The sequence below is a fragment of the Entelurus aequoreus genome, linkage group LG08 (genome assembly GCF_033978785.1).
Source record: "Entelurus aequoreus isolate RoL-2023_Sb linkage group LG08, RoL_Eaeq_v1.1, whole genome shotgun sequence".
In the NCBI taxonomy this organism is placed as follows: domain Eukaryota; kingdom Metazoa; phylum Chordata; class Actinopteri; order Syngnathiformes; family Syngnathidae; genus Entelurus; species Entelurus aequoreus.
In genome coordinates, this window is record NC_084738.1 from 59,438,093 (window position 1) to 59,457,979 (window position 19,887).

Consider the following 19,887-nt stretch of genomic DNA (forward strand, 5'->3'; position numbering starts at 1 on the left):
ATGAATACAACTTTACCGCTTCTGTTTTCGTTGGGCGTTCATACACTTCTTTTATTGGCTCAGCACTTTAAACGCATGGGAGTTCAGGATAAAGTTCAACTTTTGGGAATGTTGTACTTTTGAAAGGTCCGGATGCGTTTTATTTATGGCGTCATGAATTCTTTATTTACAGTTGCTCTCAGAGTGATTCCACCCTCAATGTTTAAGTATATTTACGAGGGGTGTCCAATTTTTTTTAATTTTCCAATAAATCTCGACTCTTATCTTAATCGATTTAAAAAAGATTAAATAAATATATATGTGTGTATATATATATATATGTGTGTATATATCAGAGGTGGGACCAAGTCATTGTTTTGCAAGTCACAAGTAAGTCTCAAGTCTTTGCCCTCAAGTCTCGAGTCAAGTCCCGAGTCAAGACAGGCAAGTCCCGAGTCAAGTCCAAAGTCAAGACTGGAAAGTCTCAAGTCAAGTCACAAGTCCTGCATTTTGAGTTTCGAGTCCTTTCAAGTCCTTTTGACCACAGACTAATATTTTTACACAGATTGTGTATGCTTTTAAACCGCTGTATTCATTTATTAAAACAAGTGCATTTGAAATAGCAGGAAAGAAAATAGTACTGTCATTGCAATTCATAATAGCACTATTAACCAGTCATTTTAATAGTTTAAACAATTTTAAACATTTAACTCATTCCTTTACAGAATAAACACATTTGCAAAAACAAGTGCAACTATACTTATTTGTACAAAAGTGTTAACGGCGTGGCGAAGTTGGTAGAGTGGCTGTGCCAGCAATCGGAGTGTTGCTGGTTACTGGGGTTCAATCCCCACCTTCTACCTTCCTAGTCACGTCCGTTGTGTCCTTGGGCAAGACACTTCACCCTTTGCCTCTGATGGCTGCTGGTTAGCGGCTTGCATGGCAGCTCCCGCCATCAGTGTGTGAATGTGTGTGTGAATGGGTGAATGTGGAAATACTGTCAAAGCGCTTTGAGTACCTTGAAGGTAGAAAAGCGCTATACAAGTATAACCCATTTATCATTTATTTATAACATTGTATTTCCATGGCATATTGCATTGTAACTAGTTCCACAGCAGTTTCTATTCTGTTCTTACCTTATCTCATTGATCTCATCTCATACTGTATGTGTGTTGATGTGTGCGTACACATGAAAAACATAACAAATACATGAACATAACAATGAACAGAGTTGTACTTTTTAGATGTCAGGGCCCTATGCAATATGTACACATATTCTTAATATAGTATATATTTTAACTGACCTTTATTTGATTATGTTTGTCTTTTTGTAGGTGGCTAAAATACGCGGTGCTGCTGACCGCCGTCTAACGTTATGTTACTGTGTGTGATACATTGACTAACGTAACGTTATGTATAGGTACCTCATGCAACCCTGCTTAAAAAATCACTTGACAAAAAGTATGAATAAGGTAGCAAACTGCAGTGGACGCAACATATTGCCGTGTTTGAAATGACGTTATAACCATAAACATCTTATAAGTAGACGCAATATTGGTTGCTGTGACGCGAGCAATTTGCATCTTGAAGTGGTGATGAGGAGCCGGCGAGCAGCCTAAACTGACAGTTCACAGGTAGAAAACAAAGATGCCGGGCTGGTGTTCAGCGTTTTCCTGCTCAAATGAGCGGACTGTTGAAAATAGGAATCGGGGGATTACTTTTCACAAGTAAGATTTAACATTAATGTACTATTGGTTGTATTTTATGAAAATAACATTACCACAGAGTTGAGAAGGAGCAAAGATCTTCAATATTTGTATGTGAAAATCACAAATAAATCTTCTGGGGGAGGATGACGCCCCTACAGGGGTTTGGTTTACAAACTTTCTGCCCCACCTAAAACAAAATTCACCAGCCGCCATTGATTATAATGCATTCTCATTTTAGGCAAAATATAAGACAATACTTTCTTAACAGTATAATTGTAACCAGGAATAAGTCTTCAAGTAACAATATTCAAATACTAACATTGTTGGGTAAAATAGAATTTGGTTTTATTCTGAATCCAGTGAAACAGATTGGTGGTTTTAGCTGATATAAAGACTTTCAGGTGTTTATATATGTTTAAGTATTTGGCAGACGCTTTTATCCAAAGCGACATACATAAAAAATACATATATAACAATCACTGTAAACATGATCATTTAAGGGAAGAATGTAATACAAAATATCAATACAAAGTGTCACGACAGAATAAACTCTCTGCTGCTGCAGCAACAGAGATACGGTCTATAAGATATATAGATATCTAATGTATCCATACATTGTTTATGTAGCATGTATATATAACGTAATCATATTGTTTCTTCAATTTAAAAATAGCTGACCGTTTTTTTCCCCCTTCTCTGGGATTATATTCCCAGTTTTAATCTCGGACGTCTGGTCACTTATAGCGTATGAGAATATTCTATTACTGTTAAGCAAACTATGAATAATAAAACATGTGTCCGTTATCATAGCTACACGTATGACAGAAAAGCGCGTGAAAATGAGTGGTATTCAGTGAGGTAAAATGAATTAAATGCGTTGACAAATGAATTGCACTGAGTGGAGCGGATCACCACTCCAAGATGGCGTCCCCGCGTCTCGTCTGCGCCAGTAGGCAGTAGCGCTCGATGCTGCGTACCCTTAAAACATGTCTATGGTTATAACGTTAGCAGTGAGTTTACAGCCTCACTGATTTAACTACACAGCAAATAAAAGTCATGTTACTTAGCCAATAAACGTTATCTTACATTCAAAACTTACCCTTCTTTGTGCAACTTCAAATGTCGAACGAAGTTGGAAGTTGTTGCGTCTCCGTCTGTAATATTCGAACTGCGTGATTTGCATACGGCAATTCGTTGACCAAGTCGTAGTTTTTATACCCGAACGAAACCAACTTTGGTATAAATCTTTCTCACTGGCGCGTTGTTTGACAACTCTTGTTCATTGGTTGTCCTGCAATTTGATTGGATCAATGCTGTGTGATGAAAACAATGTAGATCTAATTTGATTGGCTGTTGTACTGAGAGCACACACGCTGACACGCAGCACACACGCTGATAGACAGACACGTACAAAATGAAAGCTACGGAGCGCTCCCAAATAACTTTTTAAGCTTTAGGTTTTGGGGAAAGTAGCAAGTCATGTCAAGTCAAAAGGCTCAAGTCCAAGTGAAGTCACAAGTCATTGATGTTAAAGTCTAAGTCGAGTTGCAAGTCTCTTTACATTTTGTCAAGTCGAGTCTAAAGTCATCAAATTCACGACTCGAGTCTGACTCGAGTCCAAGTCATGTGACTCGAGTCCACACCTCTGGTATATATATATATGTTTATTTATATATATTTGTGTATGTATATATGTGTGTGTGTGTGTGTGTGTGTGTGTGTGTGTGTGTGTGTGTGTGTGTGTGTGTGTGTGTGTGTGTGTGTGTGTGTGTGTGTGTGTGTGTGTGTGTGTGTGTGTGTATATGAACCAAGTTTTATATGTATTTGTGTGTGTGTGTGTATGTATATATATATATATATATATATATATATATATACATATATATATACATATATATATATATATATATATATATATATATACATATATATATACATATATATATATATATATATATATACATATATATATATATATATATATATATATATATATATATATATATATATATATATATATATATATATATATATATATATATATATATATACACTACCGTTCAAAAGTTTGGGGTCACATTGAAATGTCCTTATTTTTCAATGAAGATAACTTTAAACTAGTCTTAACTTTAAAGAAATACACTCTATACATTGCTAATGTGGTAAATGACTATTCTAACTGCAAATGTCTGGTTTTTGGTGCAATATCTACATAGGTGTATATAGGCCCATTTCCAGCAACTATCACTCCAGTATTCTAATGGTACAATATGTTTGCTCATTGACTCAGAAGGCTAATTGATGATTAGAAAACCCTTGTGCAATCATGTTCACACATCTGAAAACAGTTTAGCTCGTTACAGAAGCTACAAAACTGACCTTCCTTTGAGCAGATTGAGTCTCTGGAGCATCACATTTGTGGGGTCAATTAAACGCTCAAAATGGCCAGAAAAAGACAACTTTCATCTGAAACGCGACAGTCTATTCTTGTTCTTAGAAATGAAGGCTATTCCACAAAATTGTTTGGGTGACCCCAAACTTTTGAACGGTAGTATATATATATATATATATATATATATATATATATATATATATATATATATATATATATATATATATATATATATATATATATTTATTTATATATATATATATTTATTTATATTACCGGTATGTTATTTTTTTATTTTTTTATTTTTTTTTTAATCTGTCCAGAGCAGCCACTTTATTAAATGTTTGGGTAACATTTTATTCAACATAACTAGTTTTCTTTTAAGTAATATAAACATTTATTTGAGCTGTTTATCTATTTGGAGTAATAATGGAGTTAACCATATAACTGGCACCCAATGTTATTAAAAAAAGTACTGATTTTGAATCGAGAATCAAATCGTTAACCCCAAAGAATCGAATCGACGCGTGTGGTGCCCAGTCCAAAATCTGTTAGGGATGTAATGCTATAAAAATGCCATATAACGGTTATTGGGACCAAAATTATCACAGTTATTATTATTATTATCGCAATATTGCTGAATGTGTTCAAAAAGCACTTATACACACACTAAAATCTTTCAACCAAGTTTTATTTTTTCAAATATCCATCCATCCATTTTCTACCGCTTGTCCCTTTCGGGGTTTTTAAATACCGAAAATAAATACAGACAAAATATACTTTCTTGGCAGAGGAAACATTAAACAGAGGAAAACAAATAATATGGCTTCTTAAGAGCCATATTATTTTTATTTGTGTGTTTACTGTAAATATGTTTTTCCTCATATGTAAGAAGCGCAGTTTTTTTGTGCACCCCTAAAAATAACCTATTTATTCAACCCAGAAGATTGCATTTTGATTTGGAATATTCGAGTTATGTCACCTAAAATGTCATGAAAGCTGACCTTTAAAAGTATATTTTAGAAGCTTTTCATACAATCTAAGATGCTAAGTATAGCAGAATATAAGAATAACCTACATATTCAAACCAGGAGATTGCATTTTAGTTTAGAATATTTAAGTTATGTCACGTAAAATGTCACGAAAGCGGCCCTTTAAAAGCATGTTTTAGAAGCTTTTCAGAAAATCTAAGATGGTAAATTAAGGAGAACATAAAAATAACCTACTTATTCAACCAGGAGATTGCATTTTGGTTTGGAATATTTCACTTATGTCACATTAAATGTCATGAAAGCTGCCCTTTAAAAGTAAAATTTAGAAGCTTTTCCTAAAATCTATGAATGTAAACTAAGAGCATAAAATAACCTACATATTCAACCCAGGAGATTGCATTTTGGTTTGGAATATTGGAGTTTGTCACCTAAAATGTCATGAAAGCTGCCCTTTAAAAGTAAATTTTTGAGGCTTTTCATAAAATCTAAGATGGTAATTAAAAAGAACATAAAAATAATCTATATATTCAACACAGGAGATTACATTTTGGTTTGGCATATTGGAGTTTGTCACGTAAAATGTCATGAAAGCTGCCCTTTAAAAGTATATTTAAGAAGCTTTTCTTCAAATCTAAGATGGTAAATACAGCAGAACATAAAAATAACATATTTATGCAACCCGGGAAAGTGCAATTTGGCGTTGAATATTTGAGTTATGTCACGTAAAAACTGCCCTTTAGAAATATACTTTAGAGGCTTTTGTTAAACTCTCAACTGGTAAATATAGCAGAATATAAAAAAGTGATGTTTTCATGTTGCTGATTAAAAGCAGCTGTCAGAGGGATTATAGTTAAGTTATTATTGATCATGAATAAAGTTGTAAATTATAATAGGACCAGCTGCAAAAAGAATCATTCTAGCTCACTCTGATTTACGTGATGAAAATACACAGTATATATCTTTTTTTTTTGGAATGTTTTTCAACTCAATCTCTTTTTTTCCCCCACAGGGCCAAATGCGGAGGAACCAATCCAGTGAGTTTTTTGACCTCCCTGTATTTTCGTCCTCCTGACTGCGCGCGTCCCCCTCAAGTGCCTTTTACTTAGCAGCGGTTGTTTTTCAAAGACGCGGCCTCAGAAAGGCGAGCCAAAACCAACACGTCCCGAGGAAAAAGCAAATAGCTGTTCTTTCCCGTGAATGCGAGCCTCAGAAGACGTCTGCCCTCCCCGCCGCGCGCGGGCAGATTAATTGCTTAATTGGCCGCGCGTATTTTGACATGTCAGAAATGATCCTTTCGCCGCCGCGTGCTGGCACGGCCGCCGCACGCCTCGCTGGCTTTTATTCCTCGCCGAGTGCCCCTCGTGCGGTTATCTGTCTTGTTCCACCAGGTCCTGCTGGAAAAACATCGCCTATCAATCCCCAATGTGTTCTTTTACCCCTCTGAAGAAGGTTGTGTGTTTATTAGCCCTTTTATCTTTCTTTATAGGACTGTCACGTGGACAATTCTTCTACGATCACTCTTAGCTGATGAATTAGATTCATGTTGTCTTCAAATTAGCATCATTAACTCATACTCTGATGTTTGTTAACTTGCTCCAGGCCTCTGAATCGTGGCTCAATCCCTCCAGGTCACTAGCGTATTAGTGAGTGACGGGAAGTAAAGCTCTGGGGAGAAGTCGATTGTGCTCTACCCTCTACTATTGTTAATCAATCATCCATCCATCCATCCATTTTCTACCGCTTATTCCCTTCAGGGTCGCGGGGGGCGCTGGAGCCTATCTCAGCTACAATCGGGCGGAAGGCGGGGTACACCCTGGACAAGTCGCCACCTCATCGCAGGGCCAACACAGATAGACAGACAACATTCACACCCACATTCACACACTAGGGCCAATTTAGTGTTGCCAATCAGCCTATCCCCAGGTGCATGTCTTTGGAGTCTTGTTAGTCATGTGTGAGTCATGTCTTGTTAATCAATCAATCAAAGTTTAAATGGTAATGGTAAATGGGTTATACTTGTATAGCGCTTTTCTACCTTCAAGGTACTCAAAGCGCTTTAAAACTACTTCCACATTCACCCATTCACACACACATTCACACACTGATGGCGGGAGCTGCCATGCAAGGCGCTAACCACGACCCATCAGGAGCAAGGGTGAGGGTGTCTTGCTCAAGGACACAACGGACGTGACTAAGTAAGTGGAAGCTGGGGATCGAACCAGGAACCCTCAGGTTGCTGGCACGACCACTCTCCCAACCGCGCCACGCCAAACTATAACCAAGATGTACGTTAATACCAAAGAGCTGATGCGTAAGAAGTGGAAAACTCACAGTATAAACACTTTGTAGGACTCAACAAAAAACAAGACTAACACATTCAACTTAATGGCAAAAATTAATTCCTGACTACAGATCGATAATTTATTATTTTTTTATGAATTTATTGATTTCATTAATGATCTTTTCTCATTTTATTGAAGATTTGTTCTTTTTTGTGAAGTAAAAACAATTGTTTCTCATTAAAAAAACAATGTATAGACTTAGCCATTCAAATTTGAACTTTACAGTACAGATAACAACAACATTTTGCTGCATTAGCTTTGTTGTAGTTCAGGATAAAAGAGCAATAAAGTGCATACATAGATAAATAGATTACTGTACATACAAATATATTGCACTTTTGCATATGCATTGTGGAGAATGCATATATTTTTAAGAGTTCTTTCTTTATTCATAGTCACTTAGTCACATAGTCACTACATAGTCACAGTTTACTTTTAGAACCCTTAATCGCAGATGTCTCAAAGGGCTATACAAGCCACAACCACGTCCTCGGCTCGGATCCCACATCAGGGCAAGAACAAACTTAACCCCCCTGACCGTGCAATGGATGCCGAGTGGATACAATTAATAATGTGAGAGTCCAGTCCAGCAGGGGATCCTCTTGCATGTAGACAAGTCGAGGCGCCGGGACGTCACCGACTGATGCATAAGGAGTGGTCAACCCCCGGTCCCGACTCGGAACAGCTAGCGTAGAAGGGGACAGAGCAGAAAAGAGAGACGGCAGATCAACTGATCTAAAAAAGGGTTCTATTTAAAGGCTTAGTATTGTCTGAGTATTCAGGTCAATACGGTATTTTAGGGATGTTGACATGCAGTTTTTGTGGGAAAAAATATCGATATGGCAATGTATTGCAACACTTTTCCTAACGATTCATATACAAACCCCGTTTCCATATGAGTTGGGAAATTGTGTTAGATGCAAATATAAACGGAATACAATGATGTGCAAATCCTTTTCAACCCATATTCAATTGAATGCACTACAAAGACAAGATATTTGATGTTCAAACTCATAAACTTTATTTTTTTTTTGCAAATAATAATTAACTTAGAATTTCATGGCTGCAACACGTGCCAAAGTAGTTGGGAAAGGGCATGTTCACCACTGTGTTACATGGCCTTTCCTTTTAACAACACTCAGTAAACGTTTGGGAACTGAGGAGACACATTTTTAAGCTTCTCAGGTGGAATTATTTCCCATTCTTGCTTGATGTACAGCTTAAGTTGTTCAACAGTCCGGGGGTCTCCGTTGTGGTATTTTAGGCTTCATAATGCGCCACACATTTTCAATGGGAGACAGGTCTGGACTACAGGCAGGCCAGTCTAGTACCCGCACTCTTTTACTATGAAGCCACGTTGATGTAACACGTGGCTTGGCATTGTCTTGCTGAAATAAGCAGGGGCGTCCATGGTACTGTACTTACAGTATTAACACTTTTTGGGACACATCAAAATGCAAAACAAAACACCATAAACCAGGGGTGTCAAACTCAAATACAGAGTGGGCCAAAATTTAAAACTGAACAAAGCCGCGGGCCAAGGTTAAACAAATTAACCTTTTAATAGGGACCCAAACAAGTTTTGCATTGAATATTGAACAATCAAGGCTTATATAACGTTATAGTGACATGCAAAATTGAGTTTCAAATAATGATAATAATAATTAAAAAATATCAATGGCATATCAAATACAATTTAAATAAAAATTGAATGCCTCTTTTCTATTTGCAGCCTTCTGAGGTAAATATCAATATTAACTTTTTCCACAGGCTAATACATTTGAAAATAAAATAACAATGAATAAACCAACCATTCAGGACTTTAAACTGCTCAGTTTGCAACACACTGATCTAATCTGATGTGCCCAAGCCAGATACCTGGCATCTTTTCTTGGATGCTAGTTAATTAATGTCGGGGCTCACTCAGGCTTTGAGCTGAGGCAACCTTCATTATCGAACGAAGGTGTTCATCAGTCATTATATCTCGTAGTCCACCCGGACCACAGTCTTGGGGGCGTGCCTTAAAGGCACTGCCTTTAACGTCCTCTACAAGCTGTCGTCACGTCCGCTTTTCATCCATTCTAACAACGTGCCGGCCCAGTCACAAGATATGTGCGGCTTCTGTACGCACACACGCGTGAATACAACGCATACTTCATCAACAGCGATACAGGTCACACTGAGGGTGTGTTACGGTGCGGATGTTCTCCCGAAATGTGTTTGTCATTCTTGTTTGGTGTGGATTAACAGTGTGGCGCATATTTGTAACAGTGTTAAAGTTGTTTATACGTCCACCCTCAGTGTAACCTGTATCTCTGTTGATCAAGTATGCGTTGCATTCACTTGTGTGTGCGTGCAGAAGCCGCACATATTATGTGATTGGGCCAGCACTCGTTGGACTAGATGAAAAGCGGACGTGACGATTTTCGGGAGGGGTACTGAAATTTGGGAGTCTCCCGGGAGGGTTGGCAAGTCTGAGAATTAGCAGTGAATGCGGTGTTACCGCGGCACCGCCTCTGTATATAATCGGCGGGCCAGCTCTAGTGTTAATTTGATATTGCGTCAAGGGCCAAGTGAAATTACACGGTGGGCTAATTTTGGCCCGCGGGACATAGTTTGACACCCATGCCATAAACTATACACTACTGCCATCTAACCTCAGAGACTTGCAACTGTAATTGTAACGTTATGTCATACTTGCAAATAAAACTCTGAAATGTGATAATAAAACAAGAAAAACTGGACAGCAGTGATCATAATCAGCTCATTTGTTAATGTTGCAGTTGTACTCACGGCCCGGTGGGCAGATCTGGCCCGCCACGTCATTTTATGTGGCCTGGAAAGGCTGGAAGTATTGAAGCATTTTCTAGCTAAATGCTTTAATATTGCTTTTGCTTTAACGCTTTAATAATAATCATTAATATTATCTGATCATGCAACAAGATATTTCAAGTATGTTTTTGGTTATCAAAAATAAATATTTGCTCAACTTGTTTAACGAGGCTAATATTTGATTATTTCCACATAGTGTATATTCACTGTTACAAGCGGCCCACACTGAAAACAAGTCTGACACCCCTGTTGTAGAATATCGCAATACTACTTTTGTATGTATATCGCCATATCACAGTATCGTGATGCATGTCATATCATGATGTCCTTACCAACGCGCTGCCCTAATCCGCACTGTAACAAACCCATTTTTAATCTGGCTCTAATCCAGATTGCAGCTTTTTTGGCAGCCTCGTAAAATAAGATGATAAACCTCCAATTTGTTCCGATTTTGGGACTATCTTTCCCATCGTGAAGGCGTGGCTCAGATGCTAAAGGGGTCGTCAAGAACCTGAAGGGCTACTGGTACGAATCCAGTGTGTGCCATCCTAGTCACCGCCATTGTGTCCTTGGGCAAGACATTTCACCCACTTTGCCCCAGGTGCCACTCACGCTCGTGTTTGAATGTTTGTGGCAGGACTCCCTTGAAACAGAGATTCTTAATATTTAAGTGACTTTCCTGTATAAATAAAAGTTTTTAAAAAGAGGCGATCAAAATAATCTGTTCAAGGGTCAAACTATCAACTATAAAAGTCATTTGAAAGCTATTGCAATGCTTAAAGTGCTAACATAATATAGAAATAATATTGTCAATGAATGAATGAATCAGAAATAGATATGGAAAAGAGGGAGGATTATATACATATATAAGCTCCAGCACCCCCTGCGACCCCGAAAGGGACAATTGGTAGAAAATGGACGGATGGATATATAATGTATGTGTATATGTATATACTGTATGTATGTATGTGTATATGTATATATGTATATATAGATATATATATATATAGATATATATCTATATATATATAGATATATATGTGTGTGTGTGTGTGTATGTATATATGTATGTACAAACCCAGTTTCCATATGAGTTGGAAAATTGTGTTATATGTAAATATAAACTTGTCTCCCTTACTGTTCATCATTGTCATAGACTTTGTCATGAGGATGTCTGTTGTCGGAGCAAACCTCGGCATTAAGTGGGGAGGGGGCAGACTGGCAGATCTGAACTTTGCGGACGACTTGGCTCTGCTTAGCCATTCCTACGGTGCGCTCAAAAAATTGACCAACAATCTGCATGAGCAAGGGGAAAAAGTCGGCCTACGTATAAGCCAAGAGAAGACCAAGGCCATGACCGTCGCACAAGACCAAAACGTTCCACTGCTCACCGTAGGCGAACAAGGCATAGAGTACATTGAGAACTTCACGTATCTTGGAAGCAACATCTCAAACACTGGAGACGCAGGAAAGGATGTACAGACCAGAATCGGAAAAGCTGCAGGAGTCTTCCAACGCCTCCGGAACATCTGGTCATCAAAATCTATCAGTACGTCCACAAAGCTGCGCCTCTATTTGTCAGTGGTCATCCCTACAGTGACCTATGCCTGTGAGACGTGGATGAAGACATCAAGCATTATCAACAAGCTGGATGTCTTCCACCGACGGTGCCTCAGATACATCTTGAGGATCTCATGGAGAGACCACATCACCAATGAAGAGGTGATGAGAAGGGCAGGGGTAGCACCATTGTCTGACATAGTCTCTGACATGAGAAGGAGAATGGCTGGAGACGTACTCCGACTGCCAAGAGAGAGACCGGCAAGTGTGGCAATGGACTGGGTGCCAGAAGGGGGAAAGAGGAAGAGAGGACGGCCAAAGAAGACGTGGAGACAAACAGCCAATGAAGACCTGAGAGAGATGGGAGTCAGCTGGCATGGAGCAAGAAGGGTCGCCAGTGACCGGAACAAATGGAGGGGACTCGTCGCCCAATGTTCCAACAGGAATGGGAGGAACTAAGTAAGTAAGTAAGTAAATATAAACGGAATACAATGATTTGCCAATCATTTTCGACCCATATTCAGTTGAATGCACTACAAAGACAACATATTTGATGTTCAAACTGATAAACATTTTTATTTTTGCAAATAATCATTAACTTTAGAATTTGATGCCAGCAACACGTGACAAAGAAGTTGGGAAAGGTGGCAATAAATACTGATAAAGTTGAGGAATGCTCATCAAACACTTATTTGGAACATCCCACAGGTGAACAGGCAAATTGGGAACAGGTGGGGGCCATGATTGGGTGGGAACAGGTGGGTGCCATGATTGGGTATAAAAGTAGATTCCATGAAATGCTCAGTCATTCACAAGCAAGGATGGGGCGAGGGTCACCACTTTGTCAACAAATGCGTGAGCAAATTGTTGAACAGTTTAATAAAAACCTTTCTCAACCAGCTATTGCAAGGAATTTAGGGATTTCACCATCTATGGTCTGTAAAATCATCAAAGGGTTCAGAGAATCTGGAGAAATCACTGCACGTAAGCAGCTAAGCCTGTGACCTTCGATCCCTCAGGCTGTACTACATTAACAAGCGACATCAGTGTGTAAAGGATATCACCACATGGGCTCAGGAACACTTCAGAAACCCACTGTCAGTAACTACAGTTGGTCGCTACATCTGTAAGTGCAAGTTAAAACGCTCCTATGCAAGGCAAAAACCGTTTATCAACAACACCCACAAATGCCTTTGGCTTCGCTGGGCCTGAGCTCATCTAAGATCGACTGATACATAGTGGAAAAGTGTTCTGTGGTCTGACGAGTCCACATTTCAAATTGTTTTTGGAAACCGTGGACGTTGTGTCCTCCGGACCAAAGAGGAAAAGAACCATCCGAATTGTTATAGGCGCAAAGTTGAAAAGCCAGCATCTGTGATGGTATGGGGGTGTATTAGTGCCCAAGACATGGGTAACTTACACGTCTGTGAAGGCGCCATTAATGCTGAAAGGTACATACAGGTTTTGGAGCAACATATGTTGCCATCCAAGCAACGTTACCATGGACGCCCCTGCTTATTTCAGCAAGACAATGCCAAGCCACGTGTTACATCAACGTGGCTTCATAGTAAAAGAGTGCGGGTACTAGACTGGCCTGCCTGTAGTTCAGACCTGTCTCCCATTGAAAACGTGTGGCGCATTATGAAGCCTAAAATACCACAACGGAGACCCCCGGACTGTTGAAGAACTTAAGCTGTACATCAAGCAAGAATGGGAAATAATTCCACCTGAGAAGCTTCAAAAATGTGTCTCCTCAGTTCCCAAACGTTTACTGAGTGTTGTTAAAAGGAAAGGCCATGTAACACAGTGGTGAACATGCCCTTTCCCAACTACTTTGGCACGTGTTGCAGCCATGAAATTCTAAGTTAATTATTATTTGCAAAAAAAAAATAAAGTTTATGAGTTTGAACATCAAATATCTTGTCTTTGTAGTGCATTCAATTGAATATGGGTTGAAAAGGATTTGCAAATCATTGTATTCCATTTATATTTACATCTAACACAATTTCCCAACTCATATGGAAACGGGTTTGTAAATGTACGTATATGTGTGTATATCAATATATGTATATATGTACATGTATACAAAAACCTGTGTGTATATGTGTATATATATACAGTAAATATATTTGTGTATGTATATATCAGTGGCGTGCCGTCACTAGAGGCAGGGGAGGCACGGCCTCACCTGCCATCATGGAAAGAAAAAAAAAGTAAAAAGAAAAAAAAAAAAAAAAATTGTTATATGTATCCAGTGATAATACTAAAGTTATTTTCCATTTAACTTCACCAGTTTTAGATTATTTTTATTTTTATTTTCACATTTGCCGTTCAAATACTGAGAAGAGACGGTGCGGTGATCAGCAGCCAGTTGAGGCACGTCACTGCGTTGTGCCTCAACATGGATTGTGCGCAATGACTCGGCTAACTGCTGAGCTGCTGTGAAGTGAGACCGTATTGCTATATGAATTATATTATACATTTCCATAGTTTAGTTAGCTGAGGTATATAATGTACAGTGTATTTTGTCAACAAGTGTATGTGTGTAACGTATTTCTTGTGCTGAGCGATCATAAAACTGGAGGCTCGTCTCATAACCCCGCCTCCTGGTGCCAAGCACCTCCGCCGCAGAATACACCCCCGACGGGAGCGCCGCGGCCACACCAACCAAAGCCCACACCCAAACCCTCCACGTGCAAGACCGAATCCACCCAAAAAAAGTCACTTAACAAGAAGCCAAAAAGTGCAAAAACAACAATGCTCGCGCTGCAGGAGCCGCGAACGACCGCAGGGACACAACATTAGGTACACCTGCACTGCAGGTTCATATGTTTGTAAATCTGACTGTGATGATGCAGTCGTGCCTCACCAGACATTAACCTCACCGCACGCCACTGGTATATATACATACATGTATGTGTATGTATATATTTATGTGTATATATACATATGTGTATGTATATACTGTATGTGTATATATGTACATACATATATATATATATATATATATGTATGTGTATATATATGTGTATATCTATGTATATATGTATGTTTATATCTATATATGTGTATATGTATGTATATATATATATATGTGTGTGTGCGTGTGTGTGTATATATATATATACACTACCGTTCAAAAGTTTGGGATCACATTGAAATGTCCTTATTTTTGACGGAAAAGCACTGTACTTTTCAATGAAGATAACTTTAAACTAGTCTTAACTTTAAAGAAATACACTCTATATATTGCTAATGTGGTAAATGACTATTCTAGCTGCAAATGTCTGGTTTTTGGTGCAATATCTACATAGGTGTATAGAGGCCCATTTCCAGCAACTATCACTCCAGTGTTCTAATGGTACAATGTGTTTGCTCATTGGCTCAGAAGGCTAATTGATGATTAGAAAACCCTTGTGCAATCATGTTCACACATCTGAAAACAGTTTAGCTCGTTACAGAAGCTACAAAACTGACCTTCCTTTGAGCAGATTGAGTTTCTGGAGCATCACATTTGTGGGGTCAATTAAACGCTCAAAATGGCCAGAAAAAGAGAACTTTCATCTGAAACTCGACAGTCTATTCTTGTTCTTAGAAATGAAGGCTATTCCACAAAATTGTTTGGGTGACCCCAAACTTTTGAACGGTAGTGTATATAGGCTCTTTTTTTGTTTTAAATCGATTGTTAATTATTAATCGATTTATAATCAGGATAAATAAGAATCCCTATAGATTTTAGGCCATCCCTAGTTGGATTAGATAAGCTGTGCTTCTTCCTACTCCTTTTTGGACATGTTGAATTATGCAAAAGTACCGTGTGAGGTTCCTTCATATAACAAGTGAAGCACATCCCCAAAAAATTATCCATCATAATAAAACCACGTAATTCGGAATCATGATTGACCAATGCAAAGGCGTTTGACATTGCAGTTAATGTTCTTCAGGCGCAAAAATAAGTTAATGACTGTAAGGTGAAATGCGTGTCTTGAAAAACTTTGTTGGAGGTCTGAGCTTATTGTTTTCTTTTTCTCGTTTGGCACAATTTCATCCAAAAAGTATCAGTGGTGTTCAGTTCTTTGTTGGTAAAGGTGTGTATCTAAGCCAGGCACTGATGTATGCTGTGCATGCGCTCAGGGTTCACAGGAGTGTCCGCATTAGGCTCCAAGGCTCAGGGTGCTGGTGAGTATCTCTTCACCCCTGGCAGTAACCCCCAGACCCCGGTCCTGTCCCCTCTCCCCCATGGAAGTCTCCTACGCGGCTGCTAACAGCACTGACACTTTGAAACGTGCGCTGGCGTGTTTGCTTCTCCTCTTCACTTCTGCAGCAACTTAAAACAGGGGTACGGCATACAAAAATCAACCCTTTTCTATTTATTGTACACATCTAATACCAGCACCCCCTGTTCTAAAGTGCATGGAGCACAAAGCTTGAAGAAATTCTTTGAAAGAGACTTTTATTTTTGTACTTTTTATGGCATTTTCCCCCACCCCAAACCTGAGTTTGCATTTCTGGGTCAAGGTGTGATGAACTTCAAACGTTCCTATTGACAATCATGCTGGTGTACCAGCTGGTGAAAATCTCCTTTTTTTTAATGTTTTTTTTAACGTTTATTTTTTTCTGTCACCACTCCACAAGCTTCCTTAAAAACTTCAGTTTTTTTCCCTCTCCCCGCCGCAGGTGATGAGCTAGCCAAACCCAGAGTGCCACCTTCATACGAGTGAGTTCACTTTTCTAGCGTTTTGTAGCGCCGTTGTTTTCTTTCTGCTGCCAATATAATCAATCAAACTGTCTTGTGTGCGCCGCAGACTGTCCAACAACGACCTCTTGTCCCTCGATCCGCTTGGTCCCTTCCTGGCAGCGAGCTCGGCCAACGCCGCGTCCACAACCACAGGTAATCAAATCTGTCTGTCATCTGTCCCCATGACACAAGGATAATATGAACTACATGAATATTGACATTAGACATCAACCGATTATTGTCGCCGATATTTGGCATTTTGGCCTTTTTTTTGTCTTCTTCTTTTTTTTTTTCAACTACAACAGAACTTTATCAGCAGATACAATATATACACATATAACACCAGTGTTTAGTATATATATATTTTTTAATCCTTTTGTCCTGCATGGGTAAGGTTCCCTTTTTGTTGGAACCCAATTTTTTTAAATTCATTTAAGGATAAAAATTACTCTCATTATCAGTTAGATGTGTTAAAAAAATTGTTTTTCAAATGCATCGCGATTCTTATTTGTAATGATTCTCAATCGATTAAAAAAAAAAAAAATATATATATATATATATATATATATATATATATATATATATATATATATATATATGTGTATGTAAGTATAGCATGTATGTATATACTGTATATGTATGCCTGTGTGTATGTGTATATGTGTATGTATATATATATATATATATATATATATATATATATATATATATATATATATATATATATATATACACTACCGTTCAAAAGTTTGGGGTCACCCAAACAATTTTTTGGAATAGCCTTAATTTCTAAGAACAAGAATAGACTGTCGAGTTTCAGATGAAAGTTATCTTTTTCTGGCCATTTTGAATTTTTAATTGACCCCACAAATATGATGCTCCAGAAACTCAATCTGCTCAAAGGAAGGTCAGTTTTGTAGCTTCTGTAACGAGCTAAACTGTTTTCAGATGTGTGAACATGATTGCACAAGGGTTTTCTAATCATCAATTAGCCTTCTGAGCCAATGAGCAAACACATTGTACCATTAGAACACTGGAGTGATAGTTGCTGGAAATGGGCCTCTATACACCTATGTAGATATTGCACCAAAAACCAGACATTTGCAGCTAGAATAGTCATTTACCACATTAGAAAAGTACAGTGCTTTTCCTTCAAAAATAAGGACATTTCAATGTGACCCCAAACTTTTGAACGGTAGTGTATATATATATATATATATATATATATATATATATATATATATCAGTGGTTCTTAACCTGTGTTCGATCGAACCCTAGGGGTTTGGTGAGTCGGCCTCAGGGGTTCGGCGGAGCCACGGAGGTATAGACTAGGGATGTCCCGATCCAGGTTTTTGCACTTCCGATCCAATACCGATATTGTTTTTGCACTTCCGATACTGGCTGAGCATGTATTAAAGTTTAAAGTTATTTAGCCTACTTAGTTGTCAGATTCATGTTGAAAAGGGTTTTAGTACTCTTGATAACAACTAGCCAGCTGAATTAGGTGAGTTTGAATAATACACAATGGAGATGTTGACGTGCAGAGTTTCAAACACTCTTCATTTTCTAGCAGGGGACTTTTCAAATGATGCTACATATTAGCAGTAATGCTACTTTTTATAGCAACGCTTTTACCCCACACTTGACAAATTACGGTTGTCTGTTCGACATATTCCCATTTGAAGCCAAACCACCGCCAGACAATGGACCCCCTGCTGTTTTTCTTGGGAATTCATTAATTCTTCCTTCATTATTACAGCTCACACGGCTACGCTAGCATCACAGCTAACGTTAGCCATGCTGCTACCTCTCTGCTGGGAGAGTGCGTATACGTATGTGACGTATGACGTGACAGTATGTGACGTATGTAAGAAGGTGCGCTTGTCTGTCTGTGAGAAGCAGACACAAGAAGGAGTGGGAAGAGCCTGTCGTGTAATGCCAGCAGCTAAAAGCAACTGCGTGAGAACGTATACTCGAATATCACGATATAGTCATTTTCTATATCGCACAGAGACAGCTGACATTTTTACCGGTAACTTTTAATTCACATGGCCGTCTTAACGGTTAGGACACAGACCTGTAGATGTGTTGAAGGTGTGCTGGAAAATGCGGAACGGATATTAGGGAGCAGCAGAAAAGTGGAATGTATTATTTAAATCTGTGCGTTGGAAAACACGGACCGGAATTTTTTTAAAAACTGGATCTGGATCGGCATTTTCCCATGCCTTGCCGATACGCATTTTTTGTCAAATATCGGCGGCCGATCCGATCCAAATATCGGATCGAGACATCCCTAGTATAGACACATCCGAATTATCGTGTAAATAAAAACTTCTCCCTATCAGCGTATTATTTCAACTGTGGTTGTTTTTAAAGGGCTTTATAAATAAAGTTGGTATGGTATGGTATGGTATGGATACCCCCAAACAATGTTCCCTCTCATTTTCCATCAGATTTGCAGGTTTTTTGATTGATTGATTGAAACTTTTACTAGCAGATTGCAAAGAAAGAGAATACATTATATGAAACAGTACAGTTTACACAGTACAGTACATATTCCGTACAATTGACCACTAAATGGTAACACCCGAATAAGTTTTTCAACTTGTTTAAGTCGGGGTCCACGTTAATCAATTCATGGTAATGTGTGTAAAGTGTGTAATTTGTTGTCAGTTCATGCACTGTGTTGGTTTTGTTCTTTGAACAAGGTGATGTTCATGCACGGTTCATTTTGTGCACCAGTAAAAAAACCATATAACTTATAACTAAAATAAAACATTTTATTTTTCACTAAAGAAGGGTTCGGTGAATGCGCATATGAAACTAGTGGGGTTCGGTACCTCCAACAAGGTTAAGAACCACTGATATATATATAAGGGTTGTCCCGATTCCAATATTTTGGTACCGGTACCAAATTGTATTACTTTTTGATACTTTTTTAAATAATGGTAACCACAAAAAATGGCATTATTGGCTTTATTTTAACAAAAAATCTTACGGTACATTAAACATATGTTTCTTATTAAAATCGAAGAACAATTTTGGCCTTAAATAAAATAGTTAACGTACAAGATAACTTGTCTTTTAGTAGTAAGTAAGCAAACACAAGCTCCTAATTTGTCTGCTGATGTATGCAGTAACATTTTGTGTCATTTATCATTGTATTATTTTGTCAACATTATGAGGGTTAAGTTCATTTACTGTTAATATCTGCTTATTTTCGGTTTGAACATGTTCCATCTACACTTGTGTTAAAATGTAATAAACACTTATGCTTCTGTTGTTTGGATGCTTTACATAAGTTTTGGATGATACCACAAATTTGGGTATTGATCCGATACC

The 19,887-nt window shown here is 38.2% G+C and overlaps 1 protein-coding gene across 10 annotated transcripts in view; it reads left to right on the forward strand.

Annotated features, from left to right (window-relative positions):
• Positions 1-19,887, forward strand: part of fcho2 (FCH and mu domain containing endocytic adaptor 2) — a 157,966-nt gene that overhangs the window by 93,816 nt on the left and 44,263 nt on the right. For 7 of the 10 annotated variants that reach the window (XM_062056937.1, XM_062056939.1, XM_062056940.1 and 4 more), the window contains 4 exons: positions 6,082-6,106; positions 15,941-15,985; positions 16,484-16,523; positions 16,612-16,697. In XM_062056937.1, the coding sequence (XP_061912921.1) occupies positions 6,082-6,106; positions 15,941-15,985; positions 16,484-16,523; positions 16,612-16,697 (196 nt within the window). The remainder of the gene's footprint in view (positions 1-6,081; positions 6,107-15,940; positions 15,986-16,483; positions 16,524-16,611; positions 16,698-19,887) is intronic. The other 3 variants (XM_062056938.1, XM_062056945.1, XM_062056946.1) reach the window with 1 other exon arrangement.